The sequence below is a fragment of the Babylonia areolata genome, chromosome 3, assembly GCF_041734735.1.
Source record: "Babylonia areolata isolate BAREFJ2019XMU chromosome 3, ASM4173473v1, whole genome shotgun sequence".
Taxonomy (NCBI): Eukaryota; Metazoa; Mollusca; class Gastropoda; order Neogastropoda; family Buccinidae; genus Babylonia; species Babylonia areolata.
Window position 1 is genome coordinate 34,971,218 of NC_134878.1, and position 26,341 is coordinate 34,997,558.

The 26,341-nt window shown below is 44.4% G+C and overlaps 1 protein-coding gene across 1 annotated transcript in view; it reads right to left on the reverse strand.

Moving 5' to 3' along the window:
- Positions 1–9,705: 9,705 nt before the first annotated feature.
- Positions 9,706–26,341, reverse strand: part of LOC143280301 (short transient receptor potential channel 5-like) — a gene marked incomplete at its 5' end in the record, with an annotated part of 32,282 nt that continues 15,646 nt past the window's right edge. The window contains 3 exons of the mRNA XM_076584932.1: positions 9,706–10,121; positions 11,649–11,795; positions 14,217–15,573. Of these exons, the coding sequence (XP_076441047.1) occupies positions 9,931–10,121; positions 11,649–11,795; positions 14,217–15,573 (1,695 nt within the window). The remainder of the gene's footprint in view (positions 10,122–11,648; positions 11,796–14,216; positions 15,574–26,341) is intronic.

Consider the following 26,341-nt stretch of genomic DNA (forward strand, 5'->3'; position numbering starts at 1 on the left):
TTTTTTCTTGGTCTAAAGAATACCAGACACGCTCATTTCAATTTATCATGACTACATGGATTACACATAACTTTACATGTACACAAAGAAGGCAGAGATGAAATTTATGATTTTCTCTGGAGTGGACTGCCATTTTTGAGAGATCCATTGACTGCTGAATTTGGGGGAAATGGATCAGCGTGGCATGATTCTGAAGAGCTGTCAGTGCACTTTGTATGCTTGTAGTGCTGTAATTGGTTTTGGGGAACAAAAGTAATGCAGTACCAAGAAGACAAAGTCCAAACAAAGGATGATGATCATACCCTGACCTGAAAGCTCTGTCTTCTCTCACCTGGGTGTCACATGACAGCCCTTCACTGACTAGCATACTCCCAAGCAGCAGTCAAGGGGTTAAGGCCCTTGCTGTCATCATGTCTTTAGGAACGGAGGAAAGCGGATGTTGAAACCAGTCCTGGCAAAAGAGAATGTAACGTTATTTACAACTAATGAATAAGATCTGGGAATAAATTTATGATTATTAAGAGGAAAATACACACCTGCTGCAGATTGCACTTATAAATGGAAGACTGTTTTGTTTTTTGTTGTTGTCTTATGTTCCTTATGGGACAATGCACATGCACTTTTCTTGTAGTCACAGTAATGTAGCCCCTGGAAAACAAACTGAAGCTTTTGATAAAATGACATGGAAATACACACACACACACACACACACACACATATATTTGTATCAAGGTTCTTCACTTAATTTGCCTTTTTGAGGTTTTTACTCAAAGCTTCTGAAAACACTTTGGAATTTTTAGGCATTGTCTCTTCAGTTTAATGCATGCATTATTGGTCTCAGTCTTAGCTGTGGTGGAATTTCATTCTACGTGGTAATTGTTATTATTTCTGTTGCTGAAAGTGAAAAGGTACTAGCATTTCTTGTGAAACTGTAATTTGGAGATTCGATTTCTCGATCCAAGCCTGGAGTTTGTTTCAATCCTAAAGTGAACTTGTGTTGCACGTCTTTATGAAGTTAACCGGAAATTACAGTCAGACACCAGTTAAGTACGAGGGTCATTCAATAAATAAGGTGAATTTTTCGGTATAAGGACTTCTAATACAGATAGAAGCTTACTTTTTTTTCTTTTTCTTTTTGTTTTACTTCTTTTTCACATTGATTTAATTTGTTTTGCAGATTAAAAAAAAACTTTGAGAGTTTTGGCGATTAACAAAGATGGCCGACCAAGAAGCATGCTCCAGGATTGAACAGCGGTCAGTTATCAAGTTTTTGGTTGCTGAAGGGTGCAAACCATTTGAAATTCATAGGAGAATGTCAACTGTGTATGGTGCCACATGTTTCAGCCGAAAAAATGTCTACAAGTGGGCTAAATTGTTTAAAGAAGGACGGAGCAGTGTTGAGGATGAAGACAGGCCTGGAAGGCCTACAGAAGTGAGGTCTCCTGAGGTGATCGAATCAGTCAATGACCTCATTCAGTCTGACAGAAGGGTGACAGTGGATGACATTGCAAGGACTTTGAGCTTATCTATTGGGACAGCACACAAAATTGTCCATGATGACCTTGGCTACTCGAAGGTCAGCTGCCGGTGGGTGCCAAAGATGCTTACTCCAGAGCACAAACAGAGGAGGGTCGAGTTGTCCCAGCAGTGTCTCTGCCGCTATGAGAAGGATGGTGATGAGTTTCTGAAGAAGGTGATCACATGTGACGAGACATGGGTTTGGCACTATGAGCCTGAGTCCAAACGGCAGTCCATGGAGTGGAAGCACGTAGGCTCTCCAGTGAAGAAGAAGTTCAAGTCCCAGCGGTCCACGAGGAAGGTGATGCTCACCGTTTTTTGGGATATGCAAGGCCCAATCACCATTTCATTCCTTGAGAAAGGAAGCACTGTGAACAGTGCCAACTACTGTGAACTGCTGAGGCAGGTCAAGAAAGACATGAAGAACAAACGCAGGGGTCATCAGTCAGAAGGAGTCATCTTGCATCATGACAACGCAAGGCCTCACACAGCAGCCCGAACGGTGCAGACCATCAACGAGCTGGGCTGGGAACTGCTCCCTTATCCCCCTTACAGCCCAGACCTTGCCCCTTCAGACTTTCACCTGTTTGGTCCCTTGAAAGCGTTCACGAGAGGCACGAAGTTTGAAAGTGACGATGAAGTCAAAAGTGTTGTGAGCGACTGGCTGAGACATCAGTCCAAAGATTTTTACGCTGAGGGAATACGGAAGCTTGTGCACAGATGGGAAAAGTGTGTGACAGTGCTGGGAGACTACGTTGAAAAAAAAAAAAAAGAAAAAAAAAAGTAAGCTTCTATCTGTATTAGAAGTCCTTATACCGAAAAATTCACCTTATTTATTGAATGACCCTCGTATCATCGGACGTACGTACCTTCTAACGCCATTGCAGCAGCATCACTCAATCACTCATACAATTCAACAATCCCTAACATACTGTGCAATTAATCGTCAAAATTATATATACTATCTCCTGCATGATTAAAGCCACAAAACCCAAGGGTGTTTTCAACACAAAAATTCTTCATCCGAGGAACGTTCTACAATCAATCGGAGGAAACCAAATCATTTACCTGTTTTATTTTCACACATTTACTCTCATTTTTGATCAGTCTGTTACACCGCTGATTCACTGTTTGAAACACCGTTTATTTCGGTATGCCGGGATTTGCGTCCTTGGGAATGGCACTTACTCCGATTTTCCTGACTCCACCCAGGTGTGAATGGGTACCTGACTTCCAATGGAGAAGCTGAACACGACGGAAGGAGAAGAATGGGGCCTGCCTTCCCTTACCAAACCCTGTAATAGCTGCAAAGGCCGTAATAGGTTATGAAACTTTTTTTTTTTTTTTTTTTTTTTTTTTTACCTCGTACTATGTGGGATGGGGAGTGTCATTTGCTACAGAAACAGATAGAAGTGGATCGGTGGTATGTCCATCCATTTAATTTTTCTGGAATTCTGCCTTCTTTGCATCCGTGTAAAACTTACGTGGCTGATAGTCAATGTCTGCTAGATTTATTATTTTTCATCTACATCGGATTTCCACAAACACATAACAGAAAATACAGTTTGATGCATTGAGCTTCTACGTTCTTCAGGAATATCACAAAGGAACGATTCACTATTCTCAAACAGATTGAACAGCTGCATAGATATACCAACTATCGTTAACGACAAATAAACGCTTTTGATTGATTTAATTTCGGGGGAAGAAGTGCAGTTTATCTGATTTCATTGTGAATCACAGATAGAATCTCAGTCATAAACTTTCGTAGTCACACGTACGTTGTATCACAACCTTTAGATGAAAACGATCTGACAGTTCATGGGTCTACATTTCTTGCGGCATACATAACAGTCACAGACAATGCAGTTCACTCGAATAAGGCTTGTGTAGACCAGCTGTCAACAAACATGGTTGATAGTGTGCTCATCATGGCAGGAAGTATATACTTCTATGTACATCTTATGACTCAAAACAATTTGTTAACAAACATGTCAAAATTGTTGCATCCAATGGAATGGCAGCTACAGGACATACATGATCAGAGGATACCAATAAACCCTGGTAGAACAAAATCGACATACATCGGAATTATTGAGGAAGGAGTAAGAGAACCGAAAGCTGGACATGCTGATTACTATGTAAGATTTTTCCATGAGCCAGATGCAATGTCTCAGTCACGAAGTCTTGTAACACGTTGTATCACAACCATCGATGATCGAGAGTTGAGCACCATGCATGCAATGTCATTCTGATGAGGGTTATTGTACGTAAGTAATGGTCATGTGCACCAGTTGGCGAATGTTCACAACTGACCATGCTGGGAATGCTTATTGGACAGACTGTGACGATAGAATAGATCGGTATCTGTCATGGGCCTCCCCCCCTCCTCCCTAACTCCCGTCCGTCCCTTTCTAAAGACGTGAAGCTGACCGATGGAGATTTTGTTGGAGTGGTGGTCAGTTGGCATCGTCAGTATAACTCAGTACTAATCATGAATTCAACCGTGTCATAATTATATAGAAAGAAAAGGGCACCAACAATGTCCATTTCAGAGCACCGGACTGGGCAAAAGCTGAAGGAAGCTGTGTGAATTATCCCCAGGCCCACAGCTGGTATTGTATTGTATAACGTTTTGTCAAAACAGATTTCCCAGGGTGAAATTTGGGCTGCTCTCCTGGGGAGATCGTGTCGCTACAGCTACCAGTGTAGCGCCTCCCACATTTTTTTCCTCTCTCTTGTCTGCAAGTATATTATTTGTTTTGCTATCAAAGTTTTGTGCTTAGTTCTGCCAAGGACGGTCCTTTTGTTATCGTGGGTTCCATTTACGTGCGCAAAGTGCATGTAGCACACGTGTCCTCGGTTTACCGTCACATCCAAAACATCAGCACCCAGACCACCACTCTACGTCTAGCGGAGGGGGTGGGTGGTGGCGGGGCTTCGGGGGAGGAGTAAAAATCCCGGTCCATACATCACATAACCCAAACCTAAGGACACTGGTTTCCTGGCCGGGAACATTGCCACTTGCCCACCGCTTCACCGACCGGACTCAGGCTCTCTGATCCAGCACTTCGATCAGGAAGGGCTGCCGGTGTCGTTCCGATTCGCCTATTCCTGTTTCGCCTGCCACAAGACTGGTGATCCTGATTCTCCTATTTCCGGTTCGCCTGTGTACTTATGCAGGCTCTGTGTATGTAGTCTGTGTTAAAAAAAAAAAAAAAAAAGAAAAGAAAAAAAAAAGAGGCCCACTTTCTTCATTGCTCACCTGGTCTCTTGTGTTGACGGTCTGGTTTCTATATCGGTGATTATGATGCTGCAAAATGTTTCCGCCTCCCTTACTTTGGTTAAGGACAAAGCTTTATCCTCGCGCGCGCGCGCGCGCGCGTGTGTGTGTGTGTGTGAGAAAGAGAGAGCGGGAGAGAGAGGAGAGAGAGAAAGAGAGAGAGAACAGCGGAATAGGAGAAATGGGGCTGACGGACAGGCGAGTCAAACTCTCCAGAGTTCACCGAGGGTGGCGGCACGATTCAAGAGTTGGCGAAACAGCAATAGGTGAGTCGGTCCTGCATCGGACTGACCCTGGCTGTCGGCTCCTCATCTTGTGAATGTGCACACCAGTCATACGACCGCACGGGTGTTGTTACAATGATTGTCTAGAAAAAAAATGGACACCACCAAGGGTGGGGATTTCATTGATAGGATTTTATTTTCTCCTTCCAACCGCATGGGTCGATCTTGATGAGTGGTCTGGGTGTTAGTTCCTTGGGTGAGGTAATGAAAACCGAGGTTCTGTGTTGTGCAGTTTCTTGCTTGTAAAAGAACCCACGACGCACCGTTCCTGGTAATATTCTACTGAAAGGCATCGACTTCGATAAAGAAAAACGCAAGGAAGTGATAAATAAGAAAATGCAGCCACACGCGTTAATCTGGAATTTCCATTCGCTGAATATCTCTGACAAATACGTGATTATCAGCTTTGTGACTGCACAATTCAAAAATTATCACCTTCTTTTCTTTTCTTTTTTTCTGGCGACTGCTATCTTTTAACACAAAGCTACGAAACATCAACAGGAAGAAATTATTACTACACGACACAATCACTTGCAAAATCCATTTTCATAACTAACGAAAATAACGGGTCGATATCCCTTGGACCACGTGTATGGGGTGCCTTTGACCCGCTGGGAAGAGGGGAAGGGGAGAAGGGGGGAAGGGGGGGGGGGGGGGGGGTCGACGAGGGGACGTGTAGACTTCTTTACAGCATACAAAGGGAATGGAACAGGATGTGGAAGGGAGCAATCAAGGGAGGGGGATTGAGGGGGAGACCGGTGTCCACTATAAAACCCGTCCCCTTCTCAATTTGGTGCGATCACAGGCAGTGCTTGTGATACCACGTTACCGAGGAAAGTACAGAAATCATGTGGAAACAACAACAACAAAACATTTTGATGGGTAAGTGCAGTTTTTCATTCCCTTAATGGAACCACATGGGGTTGGGGGATGGAGGTCTTGTACCCCAGCAGACAGACGTTGAGAGACTTGGACTCGGATGATTTGTTCACTTTTAAGGCCATAGCCCCGTCATTATGTATCAAGGGGGATAACAGAATTGTACGCGCGTCATTGTAATTGTTAATGTTGGCAGAGCAGCTGCTTACAAAACCAACAAAATGCAACCTAGAAAAAGTCTCTAGAACGGTGACAGAAGACACAACCAGAACGGGGATAATCCTCAACCCCATCGATCACCTAAAAACAAAACTAAACAAAAAAACCAACAACAAAAAAACAACAACAAAACCACACACACACACACACACACACAACACACTTGGAAACCGTATCACAGCAGTGGTCGTGTGGTCTCACTGATTTCTGTTGTAGTCCAACAGAAAAAAACACGTCACACACTAATTACAATAAACGGCAGTGCTGAGAATATTTACACAGTTCGCCCTTCGTCCTCCTCCATGCTACTGCAACAATAGCTCCCTCTGAGGAGTTGTCAAGACACACTCAACTATGAATAGTTCAGTGTGTCAGACATTCAGGTTGTGTCATCCTCTCAGAGTTATGGAGGATTCGTCCAGGAATTAACAGTGGGGAAAAAAGAGAAAGCGTAACTGAACACACTCGTCTGGACACAACACTGGGCAGTGAACTGGGCTCTACACTGTTCTGGGCTGCGTCATGTTTGTTTTGAACTTAACTGTGTTGTGTTGTTTTGAACTGTGGTGTCGTGTTGCTTTGAACTGTGATGATGTATTGTTTTGAACTAGCTACTGTGTTGTTGTGTTGTTTTAAACTGTGTTGTTTTGAACAGTGTGGTTTTGAACTGTGTTGTTGTGTTGTTTTAAACTGTGTTGTTTTGAACAGTGTGGTTTTGAACTGTGATGATGTATTGTTTTGAACTACCTACTATGTTGCCGTGTTGTTTCGAACTGTGTTGTTTAGTTTTGAACTGTACTGTGTTGTTTTGAACTATACTGTTCTGAGCTGCGTCGGGTTTGTTTCGAACTGCGTTGTTGTGTTGTTTGGAACCGTGCTGTGTTGCATTGTTTCAAACTGAGGTGTTGTTTTGTGCTGTTCTTGTAGATGTGTTATTTTGAACTGTTGTTTTGTTTTGAACTGCTGTTTTTATGTTGTTTTTGACCGTCGTTTCAGTGTTGTTGTGCTGTTAGAACTATGTTGTGTTGTGTTGCTGTATGTGTTGCTTTACACTGTGTTGTTTTGTTGTGTTATTTTGAACTCTGTTGTTTTGTCGTTTTGAACTCTGTAGATATGTTGTTTTAAATTGTATCGTTGTATTATTTTGAACTGTTATGTTGTTTTGAACCGTGTTTTGTGCTGTTTTGAACTGTGTTGTTTCAGAGTGTGTTGTCTTTTTTCAACATTGTGTTGTCATATTTTTTTTGTTTTGTTTTGTTTTGGGGTGTGTGTGTGTGTGTGTGTGTGTGTGTGTGTGTGTTAACTGTGAAGCATTGTTTTCAACTGCGTTGTGGTCTTTTTTTAACGGTGCGTTGTTGTGTTGTTTCGAACTGTGTTGTGTTGTTTCGAACTGTGTTGTGTTGTTCCGAACTGTGTTGTGTTGTTTCGAACTTTGTTGTGTTGTTTTGAACTGTGTTGTGTTGTTTTGAACTGTGTTGTGTTGTTTCGAACTGTGTTGTGTTGTTTCGAACTGTGTTGTGTTGTTTTGAACTGTGTTGTGTTGCACTGTTCTGCAGTGAAGTATGAATACTGCCAATGTTAGCAACTGCACACCATCATCGAGTCATTTATTCCTCTTCTTTTCATCCCTCCTACATCCCCTTTCAAGATCTTTCTAGAGCTGACTGACTTTGTAAGTGACCTAGGGCTGCAGGCAGCTTGATTTCACCTCCACTTCTACGACCAGTCTTTCATTATTATGATTATTTATTTATGAATGATCCTGTGGGTGGGAGCTGTTGCTAACCCAGAACTTGTTACAGTGACTGACGCTGCCCTCTCTGTGACTTCTTCTTTGCTCTTCCCCTTTCTTTGAAATCACATCACCTCAACTACGCCTGTTGCCCAGTCTGGGACACAGGCCGCCAACAAGCGCTCTGCAGCCATCCCTGTCCTGTGCCAGTCGCTCCAGCTGTCCACAGGTGCGGCCTGTCCTCTTCATGTTTGCCTCGGAGGTCGCGGCGTTCTTGAACGCCCACTTTTCCTTTCTTTGAAGCTGGTTATTAATTTGTGACGCAGGCTCTCTCTCTTGTTGTCTGTCTGTTTGCCTGTCTCTCTCATTCTGTCTGCTTTTCATCTTTGCTCACCCCCCTCTCTCTCCCTTTCTCTCGTTGTCTGCCTGTCTCTATTCCTCTCTCTCATTTTGTTTGCTTTTCATCTTTGCTCATCACATGACTCACAAGAGGACAGACACCACATTGTTAGTACTATCGCACGGCATCTTGATTAACATGCACATTAAGCTCAATAAGCTCAAGACATTGTCATTGCCAAAGACAGGCGCGGAGGGAGTGCTGGGGTGGGGTTGGGGGTGGGGGATGGGGTGGGGAGGGTTGATATTTTGAAAGGAAGAGATAAGGAGAGAGGGAGAGTGATAGATTTCTCTAGATCTCGGATGGGGTGTTCGTGTCGTCGTGTTCAATGTTGGTTGGGGACAACAAGACTGCTCTGTTAACTTGTGCACTGAGAAGACCTTGTCTTCATGAATGACCAGAACCCCCCCTCCCCCCCCCCCCCCCCCACACACACACATAAAACAAACAAGAACATAAAAAACTCATGCTGTTCTTCTATGCCATGCAAGCTTTCTCTCGAATGCGTACTCTGGAATTCAATGGCGTGTCTACTGAGAAAACAAACGGCGCAAGACAACACAATACAGTGGTGTTACGCAATGCATTGCCAACCACAGTTAAATAACAATACCCAACAATACCACCATGGTGGTTCGGAGAAGGCTGAAGGTCCGCATAGTGTTCCCTGTCGCAAAACGTCTACAGGCGCCAGAGTTTTCGTGCTGCTGCTGCTGATAATGATGACGATGATGATGATGATGGAGTCTCTGATATGTGCATTTGACATAAAACTTCATTTTCTGGCTGTACACAGCATTCTGTTATATAATCTGCCATTGTATTCACAGTCTGTAAAACTGTATATTCTTCACACAGAAAACGAACAATTGCAGGACAGTTATCGGATTATTTACACTTTTTCTTATCAAAGACAATTTTTGCCCTTTGTGGGATGCAGCTCCCGCGTTCAATTGTGCACATACGAGGGGGCCTTTACGTTATAGCAGGGTTTTTTATGTCACAGATATTCAGTAGAAGGGTGTGGCAACACGCTGGATGTCTGTATCAGAACTAGAAACGTCGAATACCTGGCAGGTTCTGTTGTGGTATGCCAGTGTCCAGCAGATGAGACACGGACTTGAGCAGGTCGTGGAGATCATTGTCGGGAGGAAAGAGCAGATGCCTGGCCTTAGTGGGGAAACACCCTTGATCTGGTCTTGAGAGATCTTGTGGATATTCAAAAATCCTGACGTCTTCAGTCTACTCTTCTGAATGGTGGTTATGGTTGTGTTTTAATCCAAAATCTTCCATGGTAGACGTTGACTCGTGACGACTTTGATCGTCATTGTCGGCCCTTGTTTGTAGAGTGACGTCAGACAGTCTTGACATGTCTGACAATGGAGTTTCTCTTTTCGTTAACTAAAACAAGTCGCCTCCACGACCAAAAACACTTCGCTGTATGGTGTTAGCACATTTTGATCCGGAAGAAGGCGTAACCTTGACCTGACCGTGACCTCTTCTCAGCAGGGTCAAGGTCACAAAAGACGATCGACCGATCTTTTTCCCGGCCGCCATGAAGAAACCTATGTCTTCCAAGCTGTCAGTCAGTCCCCCACCGCACACAAGGTCTCCTCTAGGTGGCGTCCTCCCGGAAGTCCAGCTCGGAGCCGCCGGTGGCGCTGTCCCCGGGGAGACAACCCAGGAGGTCAGCGATGGCGTCTTCCTCGCCCTGGGTCTGGAGGTATTTGTGCACCACCTTCTTCCACTCCACCACGTCCTCGATCCGCGTGGCCCCGGGCAGCTTGGGCGTGGCCAGAAAGCCCACTGAAAGCACCACATGGAGAACTCTGTATCATACATAACTCTGCGCGTGCTAACAGGGGCTCCGGATCTTATCCCCTCTCTCCCTCCCCTCCCCTCCCCCGCCCACTAAAGACATAAAGAGAGAAAGAAAAGATGGAAGAAGAAAAAGAAAGAATGCTGCTGCCTGACTTCCTCGACAACAGATTGCGCTTATGAACCTCTCTTCCTCCGCGCCCGCGTTATGTGTGTGTGTGTGTGTGTGTGTGTGTGTGTGTGTGTGTGTGTGTGTGTGGTTTAACTTTTTTTCACGGCCTGTATATCCATTTTAATCATATGTATAAATCTATGTACCCGATGAAATCATCACATGAGTATACCTCTATATACCAGCTGAGACAACTTTGTGTGCCATCCGAATTCATCACATAATTAATAAAACTCTTGTATTTTCCCGATGAAATCATCATAACTCTCTAAACATAGTGAAATCATCATATGTACAGCTCTGTATACATAGTGAAATCATCACATGTATAACTCTGTATACACAGTGGAATCATCACATGTATAACTCTTTATGCACTGTGAAATCATCACATGTAGAACTCTGTATACACAGTGAAATCATCACATGCATAACTCTGTATACACAGTGAAATCATCACATGCATAACTCTGTATACACAGTGAAATCATCATATGTATAACTCTATATATACAGTGAAATAATCACATGTATAACTGAATAACTTTGTATACACAGTGAAATCATCACTGTCTCTCCGGACTCCAGGACGACACGTTGAGCCAGCATGGTTGGAAATCAACAACACATGGACAGCTGTGTACACACTGAAGTGTAAGCTTTGGGTCCAGTTTCAAGGAGGTGTGACAGCATCCTGACTGATCTACATACGCTACACCACAGCGTCAGTTTCAGTTTGTCAAGGAGGCGTCACTGCGTGCGGATAAATACATATACGCAAATACCACATCTACTAGGCACATGCCTGACCAGCAGCATATCCCAAAGCGCTTTGTCAGGCCTTGAGTGCATGTATATACTTTTGTGTACCTATCAGAGTGGATTTCTTCAAAATAATTTTGTCACATGACAACACATTTTGTTGTCAAGTGCGTATTGCCCACGGGGTCTCGGTTTATCGTCTCATCCGAATGACTAGATGCTCAGTTTGATTTTTCAGTCAAACTTGGGAGAAAGGGCGAGAGCGGGATTTGAACCAAGACCCTCACGAACTCTACATTGCCAAATGAGCGTCTTAACCATTCTGCCACCTTCAAGTCCTAACCCCCCCCCCCCACCAAAAACCAAAAAACAACAACAAAAAACAAAACAAAACAAACAAAAAAAACAACAACCCCGACCTTCGCATGAACCCAACACGCTGATCAGACCTTGAGATCATCACATGTATTGACTGAGATCATTTAACACACTATTACCTATCTTTGTGTAGTGGATCGCCCTCACTCCTCCCCCACTTCCAGCCCCACAACTCCACACCCTCCAGACCACCCTCGACCTACCATCGGGAGCCACCTGTGTGTTGCGGCGCACCAGGTGTCTGAGGAAGCCGCCGTGTGAGGACAGGTCCAGGGAGTGACTGTCCTGGAAGGAATCCAGGTCCTCCTCCTGGTTGATGAACTCCTGGGCCTGCGTGCTGCACACCCGACCTGCCCACACCACACACACCGCACACACCACACCACACACACCGCACCACACACCACACACACCGCACCACACACCGAACACACCACACCACACACACCGCACCACACACCGCCGCACCACACACCGAACACACCACACCACACACACCGCACCACACACACCACACCATACACACCGCACAACACACCATACACACCACACACCACACCACACCATACACACCACACACCACACCACACACACCGCACCACACATCACACACACCGCACCACACATCACACACAACACACCACACACACCACACACACCGCACCACACACCACACACACACCGCACCACACACCACACACACCGCACCACACACCACACACACACCGCACCACACACCACACACACCACACCACACACACCACACCACACACACCACACACACCGCACCACACACCACACACACACCGCACCACACACCACACACACACCGCACCACACACCACACACACCACACCACACACACCGCACCACACACACCACACCACACACCACACACACCACACCACACACACCACACACACCGCACCACACACACCACACCACACACACCACACACACCGCACATCACACACACCACACACACCACACCACACACCACACATCACACATCACACACACACCGCACCACACACCACACACACCGCACCACACATCACACACACCGCACCACACACCACACACACCGCACCACACACCACACACACCGCACCACACATCACACACACCGCACCACACACCACACACACCGCACCACACACCACACACACCGCACCACACACCACACACACCGCACCACACACCACACACACCACACATCACACACACCACACACACCACACATCACACACACCGCACCACACACCACACCACACACACCGCACCACACACCACACACAACGTACCACACACCACACCACACACCAAAACACCGCACCACACACACCACACACACCGCACCACACACCACACACCGGATCACACACCACACACCGGATCACACACCACACACACCGCACCACACACCACACACAGCACCACACACCACACATACCGCACCACACACCACACACCACACCACACCATACACACCACACACCACACCACACACACCGCACCACACATCACACCACACACCACACACCAAAACACCGCACCACACACAGCACCACACACCACACAACACACCACACACAGCACCACACACCACACACCGCACCACATACCACACACACAGCACCACAGACACCATACATACCACATCACACACCACACACACGGCACCACACACCGGATCACACACCACATCACACACCACACACACGGCATCACACACCACACACCGGATCACACACCACACCACACACACCACACACCGGATCACACACCACACACACCACACCACACACACGGCACCGCACACCACACCACACACCAAACACCGGATCACACACCACACCACACCACACCACACCGTGATTCTCGTGTATTGTTTACTTCTTTCACATCACAAATCAATTTATGTTGAAGAAGATAAAAAGCATTATATATACCACACTGCGCTACAACACACCCCATCACGCCATACCATACCACACAATGCCGCACCAAACAGCACCACACCACACTGCGCTACAACACACTCCATCACGCCATACCACACTACACCAGAACACGCTATACCACACCACACGGCACACACCGCACCACACCACTCGTTACCATCAGCCTCTCCGTCGTTGTTGTGAATGTTGCCACCACTGACAACCAGGATTAGTAATGACGTCATGTCCGCTGCAGTCGTCAAAATGATCGAAATATTTTGATGATAAAACTCTCCCATCCTCAACGCACTGTCATTGTTGATTATCATCGTTATCAGCGTCATCGTCATCTTCACCATCATCACCGCGCAAGTGCCACTGCTACCACCAACACCAACACCACTACCACAACCTTCATCATATTGACAGCCGTCACCCTCAGCACACACACACACACACACACACACACACACACACACACACTTGTCTTTTTTGCTATGATATTATTTTGTTCGCTCTCTCTTCTTTATTCATTTATTTCATTTCATTTTGATTTATTTACTTTGTAGTAGTAGTAGCAGTGGTAGTGGCATTGTCTTTTTATTTTGTTTTGTTTGCTTGTTTAATTTCTTTGCCCCGAGGGCCCGATGAAAAAAAAAGAAGCTTGTCCTTGCTTATTCCTTTTCCCTTATTAAAAGAATTCATTCATTCTCTCTCTCTCTCTCTCTCTCTCTCTCTCTCTCTCACACACACACACACACACACACACACACACAGGTGAATCGGAACGACACCCCCTCTACCTACACACACAGGCAACCAACTAACCTCTGTACTTGACGAAGATACGGATGTAGGTGAAGGCCTTGGTGAAGAGGTTGAGCGGCGAGGGGGTGGCGGAGGTCTTGTTCATGTTCCGGATCAGCTTGGCACGCCCGAACTTCCACTCCGTGTCCGACTGCTGCTGGATCCGCTGGTAGGTGTCGGACATCATGGCGATGAGGAGGTTGATGAGGACGATGAGGGTGACCATCATGTAGGTCCCGAAAACCACCTTCACCAGGTCCGTCACCCAGATGGGACTCCGGTGGATGGGCGGCAAGGAGTCGGGCTCCACCAGGCCGAACAGCGCGAAGAAGAGGAACTCGAAGGTGGTGATGGGGGTGGGGGTGGTGTTGCCCACCACCCCCGTGCCCACCTGCTTCTCCTCCTCCGGGTAGACGGGCTGGTAGAGGGCGGACAGGTGCAGGGTGAAGCCCACCATGAAGATGAGCAGGATGACCAGGAAGCGCATGAGGTCCCTCATGAGGTCCCGGATGATGATGGCCCAGGGCCCGAACAGGTGGTGGAAGGACAGAAAGTCCAGCAGCTGCACGAAGCTCAGCAGCAGCGCCGAGGCGAAGAAGTTGTTGCGGATGTAGAGCAGCAGGTACTTGTGCGAGCTGTCCTGGTAGGCGAAGGCGATGAGGTGGCAGAAGACGCCGAGGGCCGAGATGGCCAGGTTGATGGCCTGGATCCAGCCCAGGCCGGCCCGGTCCCCGGGGTTGGTCAGCTCGGACACCAACAGCCCGGACAGCCAGGCCAGCAGCAGCCACTCGTTCCAGAAGGGAACCAGGCTGCCCGACTCGTAGATGTGGTGCACAGGCATGGCCACCATGAAGAAGTAGAGCAGCATCAGGTAGATGTGCGACACCAGGTAGGTCATGAACTTGATGATGGGCACCTTGTTCAGCCGGTAGCGGGTGGGCAGCGAGATGGCGATCCACAGCACGGGCACCACCAGCAGCGACAGGAACAGCAGCATGATCTTCCACAATGACCAGTTCAGCCCGCCGATCCACACATCCGACAGGTACTTCTGCACGGAGGGGTGGGCCACCACCTCCTTCTGCTCGTTCTCGATCAACACGTCCAGGAACTGCGCCCCCTGGCAGTCCACTGCCTTCAGGATCTGCTGGGCCGAGCTCAGGCTGGCCGCGATGGCCGTCAGGTCTGTGGCCATGGCCTCGCAGTGGTCGGCCGCGGCCATGAGGTCCTTCATGCGCTCCTTCTCCTTGTAGGACAGCAGGCGGAGCGTCTTGGACAGCTTGGCCGCCGTGTCTGGGGGTGCCGGGGACAGCAGGATGAACTCCCGCAGACACTTGTTCTGCGTCAGTTTCCCGCACTGCATCAGGTCGAAGACGAACTGCAAGCAGCACAGGCATTGTATTGTATTGTATCATACTGTATTGTATTGTGCTGCACTGTATTTTGTTGTGTTGTGTTGTGTTGTCTTGTATTGTTGTTTTTTGTCACAACAAATTTCTCAGTGTGAAATTCGGGCTGCTCTCCTTTGGGAGATCGCGTCGCCATCCTGCACTTGCTTTTATCTCTTCCCGCAAGTGTATCTGTTTTTCCTATTAAAAGGAGATTCCTCTGCAACATTTTGCCAGGGACAACCCGTTTGTTGCCGTGGGTTCTTTTACGTACGTTCAGTACAAAAAATGCTACGGAAAGGACCTCGCTTCATCCCACCATCCGAATGTCTCATGGCAGGTGAGACAAGACAATGTCATGACAAGACAAGGCAAGGCGTAATTTATTTCAGGAAACCTCGTGTGGATACATGAAAATGTCATATATTTCATATCATTTATACAAAGTAGGAAAAACATAAATGTAGCCGTGCTCCGAGTGGTTCTAATAGGGGTACGGCACAAAAGACTTAACTAATTGATTAATTGAAAGGATAGACAAGATCCCACGCACAGGCCAGGAACATATAGAGGCCAGTCACAAATGGCTTTTCTATTGTTTTATTTACATAAAAAGAGAAGACCTAAGAGAAGAAGACAACTAGAACTAAGAAGAAGAAGTAATGAGAAGAAGACAACTAGGAGAAGACAACTAGAAGAAGACTAAGAACTAAGAGAAGACAGTGCCTGGAATGACACAAACAAATGTCAAAACATGTCAACACAAGTGAATAGTAAAGCACATGGATACATTTTACATGGAAAGACTATCACTCGGGTTTGGGATACGCAACAACATAATGCATATGTGTGAAGACCAAATGCTGACATCAAATGACATTTCTAATACATTTAAATAGTGCAGTTAAAGTGATTGAAGCGATGCTGACTTTTCAGGTGACTTAAATTAAGATTATAAATTCATCTTAAATAATCAACACTTCATTTTACACTCATTATAAAGTAGGCGTTGAGCTCTTTCTTTTGCAACTTATCCGATGCAAATCGGTTCAGGAATCATTTAGAAATCTGTTACTGAACACCTTGTAACAAGCACAGTTCTCATCAGATTTCTTCAGATTAGATAAAGCTTATACTGTGTCAAAGTGACTCAAATCAATCAGTTTATCATGTTGCACTATACTGGAGTAAGCTGTATAGGAGAGAGCATGATAACTAAATTACAGTTAACAGACTGATACATATCAGGTGGTTTTGACCAATAACTGATATTAATCCAACACTATCTTGAAATCACAACAGCAGAATACTACACACATCTTAGAGTACTGAGCACACTGTAGCAGTACAACTGATATTAGTGTGAAAGATAATACCTGAATAACAAACAAGATAGAGAATCAGTGGCTTAGATATAATACTGGCAAACTGATAGACCAGATAGTAAGTGAAGAACCACCATGGCTTAACCATTAAGTGGTGAATGAACTTTACGCACTCACTAGAACATTCTGGAACAAACTATCTGTGTCAAGAGACGTCACTGACTGTGACGTTAAGAATCAAATGGAACACTGCTCCATGCAGATGACGACATGGCAATTATTTAGATCAGTCATAGCCGATCTGTGACTAACTTGTCAAAGCAATAACTGAACAAAGAATTAACTGAACAAAGCAATAACTGAACATACTCATATAAACACAAGTACTGTGTCAAACAATACAATTTACAAATCAACACATTCTACACACTAGTACTTACAGCCATACGTAGCGAGATGTTGCTGTTGTGGGAACAACACTGACCACTACACGGCAAGAGACAAAGAGAGCAGGTGCTGGCCGCGGCTGGCTCGGGTGTGGAAGTGACCACTCATCACCCGCTCGGCCAATTTATACAAATTAGGCGAACTACAAAGACAATCACGTGGGCTGCAAACCAGATCGTCACTAATCTGAAGAAATCTGATGAGAACTGTGCTTGTTACAAGGTGTTCAGTAACAGATTTCTAAATGATTCCTGAACCGATTTGCATCGGATAAGTTGCAAAAGAAAGAGCTCAACGCCTACTTTATAATGAGTGTAAAATGAAGTGTTGATTATTAAGATGAATTTATAATCTTAATTTAAGTCACCTGAACAGGGTCAGTTTTAACGAGCTCGTCGCTGAAAATTACAAACTGCGTTAAATCAGTTTCACGTAGGCAAACATAAATGGAATAGATTTAAAGATGGAATTAAGACGATTCTGCCAGTATATAATACTAGTAGTTTACTGATCTGACAAAAGAGCTATTAATTAAATACTGTGGAACAGAAACACAAGTTTGCTCTCAGCCAATGACGTATCGCGACGCGACACTGGTCGAGCAGTCAGCAGGTGGTCTGGCCAGGACAAAATGATGTAAGCAGAGTGACGTCACATATTCTGTGCAAGGGTTAGGGGGGAAAACGTCGTCTGCTCTGGCTTGTGCGTGAATAGTGTTGGAGCAAGCATAGTGCGCTTGGTCACACCTCCCCCCATCTTTTGAAATCCATCGTCCGCGATGGTTAATTAAAGTAACTCTTGTGAGCAGACTTAGCTGGGCATCAAAGAAGAATTATTGGGCAGGTAATGGAGATAATTTTGCTGATAACTGATAGCTAAGTGAATGTGAAATGACTGCAACATTCTTAGGAACAATACCCTACTTCTATATTCAAAGTGGCTTTAGCCAGGTTAAGTTAAGAGTTTGGACTTAGTCGAATGCATCCTAACTTAGCTTTGAAGAGTTTGATATAGAGAAGGGGTCCCAATTTGGTGAAATACACTATGAAGATGGAAAGCATTCATTTGTGTGCCTATCAATCTATCTCATCACTGTCAGACACACATGTAAACAAGCATACATGTATAATAGCATAAATAAAAAAATGAATTATTATAGCATGTTCATAGACATACTTTTTGCATTGCTAAGACTTTGTGACAAGCTAGATCACAGGTTAAGTTAAGCAAGAAGAGAAGAAACCCCCCCCCATAAAACATGAATTTGTGCAGAAATATCTGAAATGAAAACAAAATTAAAGCATGAATTATTGTAGCATGTTCATAGACATGAAAACATAAAGCATTGCATAGGCCATATGACAATGATAGGTCATAGGAAAGGCAAGAAGGTAAGAACAGAAAATAAAAAAACCCTGATAAAACAAGAATAATGCATCACGACTGTCTCTGCTGCAAAAGAAAATTAGTTTGACCAGTCTCAAAACACTGTTAGTGGAGTCCTGGTTGCCAGTCGTGTGGATCGCCTTGGTGCAGGATCTGGTGGTAGTGGAGGCGGCTCTGGTGCAGCTCGCTGGGTTTGTGTCCTGGGTCTTGGCATGGGCCTGGTCAGCCACATACCACTGTCACTATCGGTATCAGTGTCTGTGTCAGACACTTTGTCGCCCTGGTGGTGCAGTGGGACCGGGTCTGTAGGCTTGACAGAGGGTGGTTGTTGGCTGGACCTCTGCGGTGTGGGGCTGATGACAGGTGGGGACAAATGTGGGATGACAGCATCAGGTGTGGTGCTGTGGTTTCTTGGTGGTGCTGCAGAGGAAGAGACTGACCTGGTTTCCAACGACTGGGTCTGGATGCAGGCGGGCTGGGTGGTGTCACTGTTGGATGGGCCACTGGAGAAGTGTTGCTCCAGGTCGCGGTACATGCCAGGCCAGTAGACCTGGGGTCGCAGCATCTCTGCAGCCTGTTGGAAGCCCTGGTGCCCCGTGCGGTGTTGTATGGATGACAGTACCTGGGGGCGGAGCTTGCTGGGAAGCACTAGCTGCTCAGACGCCCCAAGCTTAGGGTCCATCACCCGTCGATGCAGGACACCCTTCCTGCAGATCAGTCTGTCATGCTGCTGGGTCAACACATTGGTCTGCCAGTTGGAGCTGAGGGCTGGCGTGGCTGGCCATGCAGACAGGACTGGCCCAATGGTGGGGTCAGCAAGCTGAAGTCTGTGCAGCTCTTCTGGTGGCAGCTTGGGTCGCAAGTGCAGTTGGCTGGGGGGAGGTGTCTCGTTGGCAGTGACATGCTGCTTGTTGACCGCATGTGTTGTCAGTCGTCTCCCCTTAGATGTGGCTGGTTGTCTGTCTTCAGCCTTTGATTGCCTGTCCTCCTTAATGTAGCACCGCTTGTGCCGACACTGCTCCTCAGTGTGGCCAGACCTCTCACACCAAACACAGTGTGGAGGGTCTGGGACGCGGTCAGCAGCACAGTGGCGATGGTGAAGGGCTGGTCTTGTAGGATGCAGGTGGTGTGCTGGTTTGGGGGACTGCAGCTGACATCGCAGGCTGGTGTTCTCAGCTGCGGGTGTGGCCAGCTGGGCTTCCAGGCGGACAACACTGTCTACGCCGGGGCAGGTGCTGTAGGTGTGGCTGTCCTCTCTCAGCCATCGCTGGGCCTCCTTCTTTGCTGCCTCGAAGGTGGTGTCAGGGTGGTCACGGATGAAGCGCCTGACATCGCGCTTCAGTGCAGCTGGCTGAAGACCTCTGGCGAAGGCGTCGCGGAGTATGGCTGGTGGCACCTGCATCACCCCATCTTCAGCCTTGTTGACCTTGGTCCATAGGTGCCGAAGATGGGATGCGTAGTCGATCACCGTCTCCTTGGGCTGCTGCTGTGTGTTGAAGAACGCAGTGGCAAGGTCGGTGGCGTCTCGCTGATCTCCCCAGTTCTCCTCAAGAACCGCAAGGATCTTGGCTGGGGTGTCCACTTGTGTCGCCGGCAGCCTGACGATCTGCTGGCGAGCTCGGCTGGCAAGGGCTGAGATCAGCCAGAGAGAGGCTGTCGCGTCATCCAGGGGCTGTAGCTGGAGAATCAGTCTGGCCTCACTGATGAAGTCGTCGACCTCACTGCTGCCTTCCTCACCGGATAGCGTCAGGAGTTTGGGCAGGAAGTCAGTTGAAGCCATCTTGATGTGGGCGACGTTTCTTGTTGTGGACTTGACGTACCTGCTGCACTGTCTTCTCTCTTCTCCTATGTTAAACTATCCCTATGTGACTGTTAGTACAACCTCTTGTCCCTCTAGCTCACAGCACCAAGTATGTGATAGAGATTAGCTTGGCTAGGAGCTGTGATTTATTAAGAGATATTAAAAGAATTAGCACATCCTATGCTCACAGGTAACAAGGTACACTTGGTGGTAAAGGGCTGTGGTTTAGGGATGGATTGAGTTTGGATAAAATAACTGAAACCTTAAAGGGAATAATTGGACTATTTTATAATGGATCTTTATCCTGTCGTAGGGATATTTTCAAGGATCAATATCCTGTCGGCGACGCCACTTTTGTAGCCGTGCTCCGAGTGGTTCTAATAGGGGTACGGCACAAAAGACTTAACTAACTGATTAATTGAAAGGATAGACAAGATCCCACGCACAGGCCAGGAACATATAGAGGCCAGTCACAAATGGCTTTTCTATTGTTTTATTTACATAAAAAGAGAAGACCTAAGAGAAGAAGACAACTAGAAGAACTAAGAAGAAGTAATGAGAAGAAGACAACTAGGAGAAGACAACTAGAAGAAGACTAAGAACTAAGAGAAGACAGTGCCTGGAATGACACAAACAAATGTCATAAGTACAACATGTCAACACAAGTGAATAGTAAAGCACATGCATACATTTTACATGGAAAGACTATCACTCGGGTTTGGGATACGCAACAACATAATGCATATGTGTGAAGACCAAACGCTGACATCAAATGACATTTCTAATACATTTAAATAGTGCAGTTAAAGTGATTGAAGCGATGCTGACTTGGTGAAAGTACACTGACAGTATAGATTAGATAAAGCTTATACTGTGTCAAAGTGACTCAAATGAATCAGTTTATCATGTTGCACTATACTGGAGTAAGCTGTATAGGAGAGAGCATGATAACTAAATTACAGTTAACAGACTGATACATATCAGGTGGTTTTGACCAATAACTGATATTAATCCAACACTATCTTGAAATCACAGCAGCAGAATACTACACACATCTTAGAGTACTGAGCACACTGTAGCAGTACAACTGATATTAGTGTGAAAGATAATACCTGAATAACAAACAAGATAGAGAATCAGTGGCTTAGATATAATACTGGCAAACTGATAGACCAGATAGTAAGTGAAGAACCACCATGGCTTAACCATTAAGTGGTGAATGAACTTTACGCACTCACTAGAACATTCTGGAACAAACTATCTGTGTCAAGAGACGTCACTGACTGTGACGTTAAGAATCAAATGGAACACTGCTCCATGCAGATGACGACATGGCAATTATTTAGATCAGTCATAGCCGATCTGTGACTAACTTGTCAAAGCAATAACTGAACAAAGAATTAACTGAACAAAGCAATAACTGAACATACTCATATAAACACAAGTACTGTGTCAAACAATACAATTTACAAATCAACACATTCTACACACTAGTACTTACAGCCATACGTAGCGAGATGTTGCTGTTGTGGGAACAACACTGACCACTACACGGCAAGAGACAAAGAGAGCAGGTGCTGGCCGCGGCTGGCTCGGGTGTGGAAGTGACCACTCATCACCCGCTCGGCCAATTTATACAAATTAGGCGAACTACAAAGACAATCACGTGGGCTGCAAACCAGATCGTCACTAATCTGAAGAAATCTGATGAGAACTGTGCTTGTTACAAGGTGTTCAGTAACAGATTTCTAAATGATTCCTGAACCGATTTGCATCGGATAAGTTGCAAAAGAAAGAGCTCAACGCCTACTTTATAATGAGTGTAAATGAAGTGTTGATTATTTAAGATGAATTTATAATCTTAATTTAAGTCACCTGAACAGGGTCAGTTTTAACGAGCTCGTCGCTGAAAATTACAAACTGCGTTAAATCAGTTTCACGTAGGCAAACATAAATGGAATAGATTTAAAGATGGAATTAAGACGATTCTGCCAGTATATAATACTAGTAGTTTACTGATCTGACAAAAGAGCTATTAATTAAATACTGTGGAACAGAAACACAAGTTTGCTCTCAGCCAATGACGTATCGCGACGCGACACTGGTCGAGCAGTCAGCAGGTGGTCTGGCCAGGACAAAATGATGTAAGCAGAGTGACGTCACATATTCTGTGCAAGGGTTAGGGGGGAAAACGTCGTCTGCTCTGGCTTGTGCGTGAATAGTGTTGGAGCAAGCATAGCGCGCTTGGTCACATAAAGTTTGACATAAGAAGAAGACAAGGAACAAATCTTTCTCTTTCCTTCCCCTGCTTCCCTGCCTGGTGCTGTATTTCTCTTTTCTTCTTTTTCTTTCCTTTCCTATTTCTTTGGGCTTTTTTTCTATATATTTTCCTACTTTTCAAGAAAGCAATGTCATTGGTTTGTTCCCTATACTTGTCTTCATCAGTCCATTTAACATTTCACCCACCCTGTTCTTTCTGCTTTTTCCCCCCGGGGGTGAGGGGGGGGGGGGAGAGGGGTGAGGGGGAGGGGGATTGGGTGTGTGTGTGAGTGTGGGTGTGTTGGTTTTATGTGGGTGTGTATGCGCAAGAACACGCGTGGGAGAGAGAGAGAGATGTAGATGTAGATGTTTTATTCATATAGGCCATAGCCCCTTAGAAGGGGGTACACATGGAATTGACATTAAGTCGCATATTACTACAAAGAAAAATTACGTTACATAAGCATTGCGTTGTTTAAAAGCTCTATGCAAATATAAAGCAAAATGTTGTACAATAGTTTCGTTCGTAGACGACAATAACAAAATGAGTTTAAATAAACAAGGCTGTCTATAAAATTTGAGTGGAATTAATCGTTCTCTAATATTTCTCAATGCTGGACAACTAAGCACAAGATGGACCTCATCTTCAGTTGATTCTTTGCATAATGGGCATAACAAATTACAAATGTTTGACTGCCTATAACGATACTGTTGAGTAAAAATATCAGAGACACCGAACCTAAATTTCGTCATTAAATACTTCAAACCTCTAGCAATATGCATACGCATATAAATTGGAACATTATGCAAATTATTGATCATTCTGTATAGCTTAAATCTGTCACTGTCCTGGATATGAGAATTCCAACTTTGCCATCTGCAATCAACCAATCTTTCGCGGAACACACGAATAAAAACATTTATATCTTCAACACCTTGATTTAGCCATACAAAACCAAAACCGTACTCATATAATTTCTTTCTAACATTTGAAACCCAATTTCTTCTACCCTTATTATCTAAGTCTAACAACATTTTGTATGCTTTATATGGCAATCTGTGTTCATCCATTTGTGTTAACTTGAGCCAGTACTTAATACATTTAACAGTAGAGAGCAACGATATTGGGTATCTGTCAGTCTCACCATAGACGAGATCATTTGGTGTCTGAAGGGAGACCCCTAAAAATTTTTTCAAAGCATATAGATGAATTTTTTCACAGTGTATAGCCGCAGAGTCAAGACCCCATAATTCTGCCCCGTACTGTATCATAGGCTGGATCTGAGAATCAAATATTTTTAGGAATAATTTCAGAGATTCATTTTGTACTAATGACAATTTCTTCATGACATATAACAATGCATTTTTTGCTCTACTTGCAAGGTTTTTACATGCAAATGTAAAACTCAAACGTGTAGAAAAATAAATACCTAAATATTTGTATACATTCACAATGGGCATTATAGTTCCGTTATAGGTCCATCTTTCTCTTACAGACAAATAACCTCCCTTTCTAAATACAATTATATTACTTTTACCCATATTCACTTTTAGTTGCAAAGCAGCAGCGGCTCGTTGTAGACTATTCAACTGACTTTGTAACCCTATTACTGTTTCTGATATTAAATACTACATCATCAGCTAAAAGAAGAATGAAAATTTCCAAAACATCGCCTATGAATGTTGCACCATGTCTTCCATTTTTAATTACTTCCTCTGTCAATTCATTAACAAATAAAGAAAACAAAACTGGACTACAAATATCACCCTGTTTAACTCCAGATGTACAATTGATGTATTCTGATAAAGCAGCACCACATCGCACCCTTGCCTTTACAGAATCATACATACTCATAATACATTTATAAATTTTTCCACGTATTCCATTTTTCAATAAAATAGGCCAAAGTATACTTCTATTGACAGAATCAAAGGCTTTCTCAAAATCAATGAAAGCAACATATAATTTGCGATTTAAACAAAATTGTTTCTGTATGAAAGCCATTAACGTAAACATATGGTCCACAGTAGTGTAATTCCGCTTAAATCCGGCTTGAAATTCTCCTGTAATATTGTGTTCCTCCACCCATTCCTGGAGTCTCCTATTTATTACAGCGCTATATAATTTGCTACATACGTTACACAGGGAAATTCCTCTATAATTATTGGTATTCTTAGTATTACCTTTTTTGTACAATGGAAGAACAATTGACTCAGTCCAACTTTCAGGATAGATACCTCTATCAAATAAATAATTGAAAAACTTAACCAGGAAGTCTATAACTAAATTAGATTTGCATGCATTCTTTAACAATTCACATATAATTCCATCTGGTCCTGCAGCTTTCCGCTTCTTCAATTTTCTCAAAGCAAACAAAATTTCCTCTACTGAAATACAACGATTCAAACTATCGTTATCACCATTATCTATGAAATGCTCTTCATCAATGTTGCTCTCATTATTTTCCTCAAACCCCTGTGATAGATTACTAATATGATCTTCACTTTTTTCTAACAATTCTTTAAAATGTTGAAACCATTTATGTAAACTAATATTATTCGTAGGTTGTTTTCTCCTCCTTGTTATTTTGTGCATTGAGTTCCAGAATTCTTTTTGATTATCTATTGAACGTTGTAATTCCGTTAATAAAGCATCATTAAACTGTTTCTCTTTTCTTTTCAACATATGTTTGTATTCACGTCTAGCTCTACAAAAAGAATCTCGGTCGGGTGGAGACAAGGTACGACGAAACTTTTTTAACAAGTTACGAACATTTCTTTTACAATCTCGACATTCCTTATCATACCAGTCATCATTTTTCACATTATTACTTACACGTATCTGCTTTTTCATACATTTTGCTGCACTCTTAATACAGTCATTGAAAACACTTAAAGCCTCATTAATACTAATATCAATCAAATTCAGAGCCATTTTCATTTGTGTTTGTATTTCCTCCGAACAAATCGTGCTGTCAAAAATATCTGCAGATTCTTCCCGCCATACAAACTTCTCTATCATATAAATGTGATTGTCTTCATGTGTACAGTTCTGATTATCCTTACTAAATTGAATACATAATTTCAGTGGCATATGGTCAGACTCAATTCTATCTGACACACATAATTCACAGTCACCACATATTTCAAGAAATAAATCACGTGACATTAAAAAATAATCATTAACACTGTTACCACTATCTGAAATGTACGTGTCGCGACTTGATGGTCGCCCTTACACATACCATTCAAAATACACAAATCTAAAACAGTGCACACATTTAGTAACATTTTGCCATAATTGTTGAATTCATGATCTTCAGAATGTCTGTTAGCACTTAACGGTCCGCTCAAATGTTCACCATCAATATTAGACATATTTTCCCTAAAGTCAGGAGACATATTTGAAATTCTGCTGTTTAAATCGCCACACAGCAAAACGTACACATCATCGTCATCAATAGCTAGTAAACAATCACACAGATAATCTTCCAATAACCCAATCCCATTTTCAGTATCAAAATGCACATAATAAGGCGA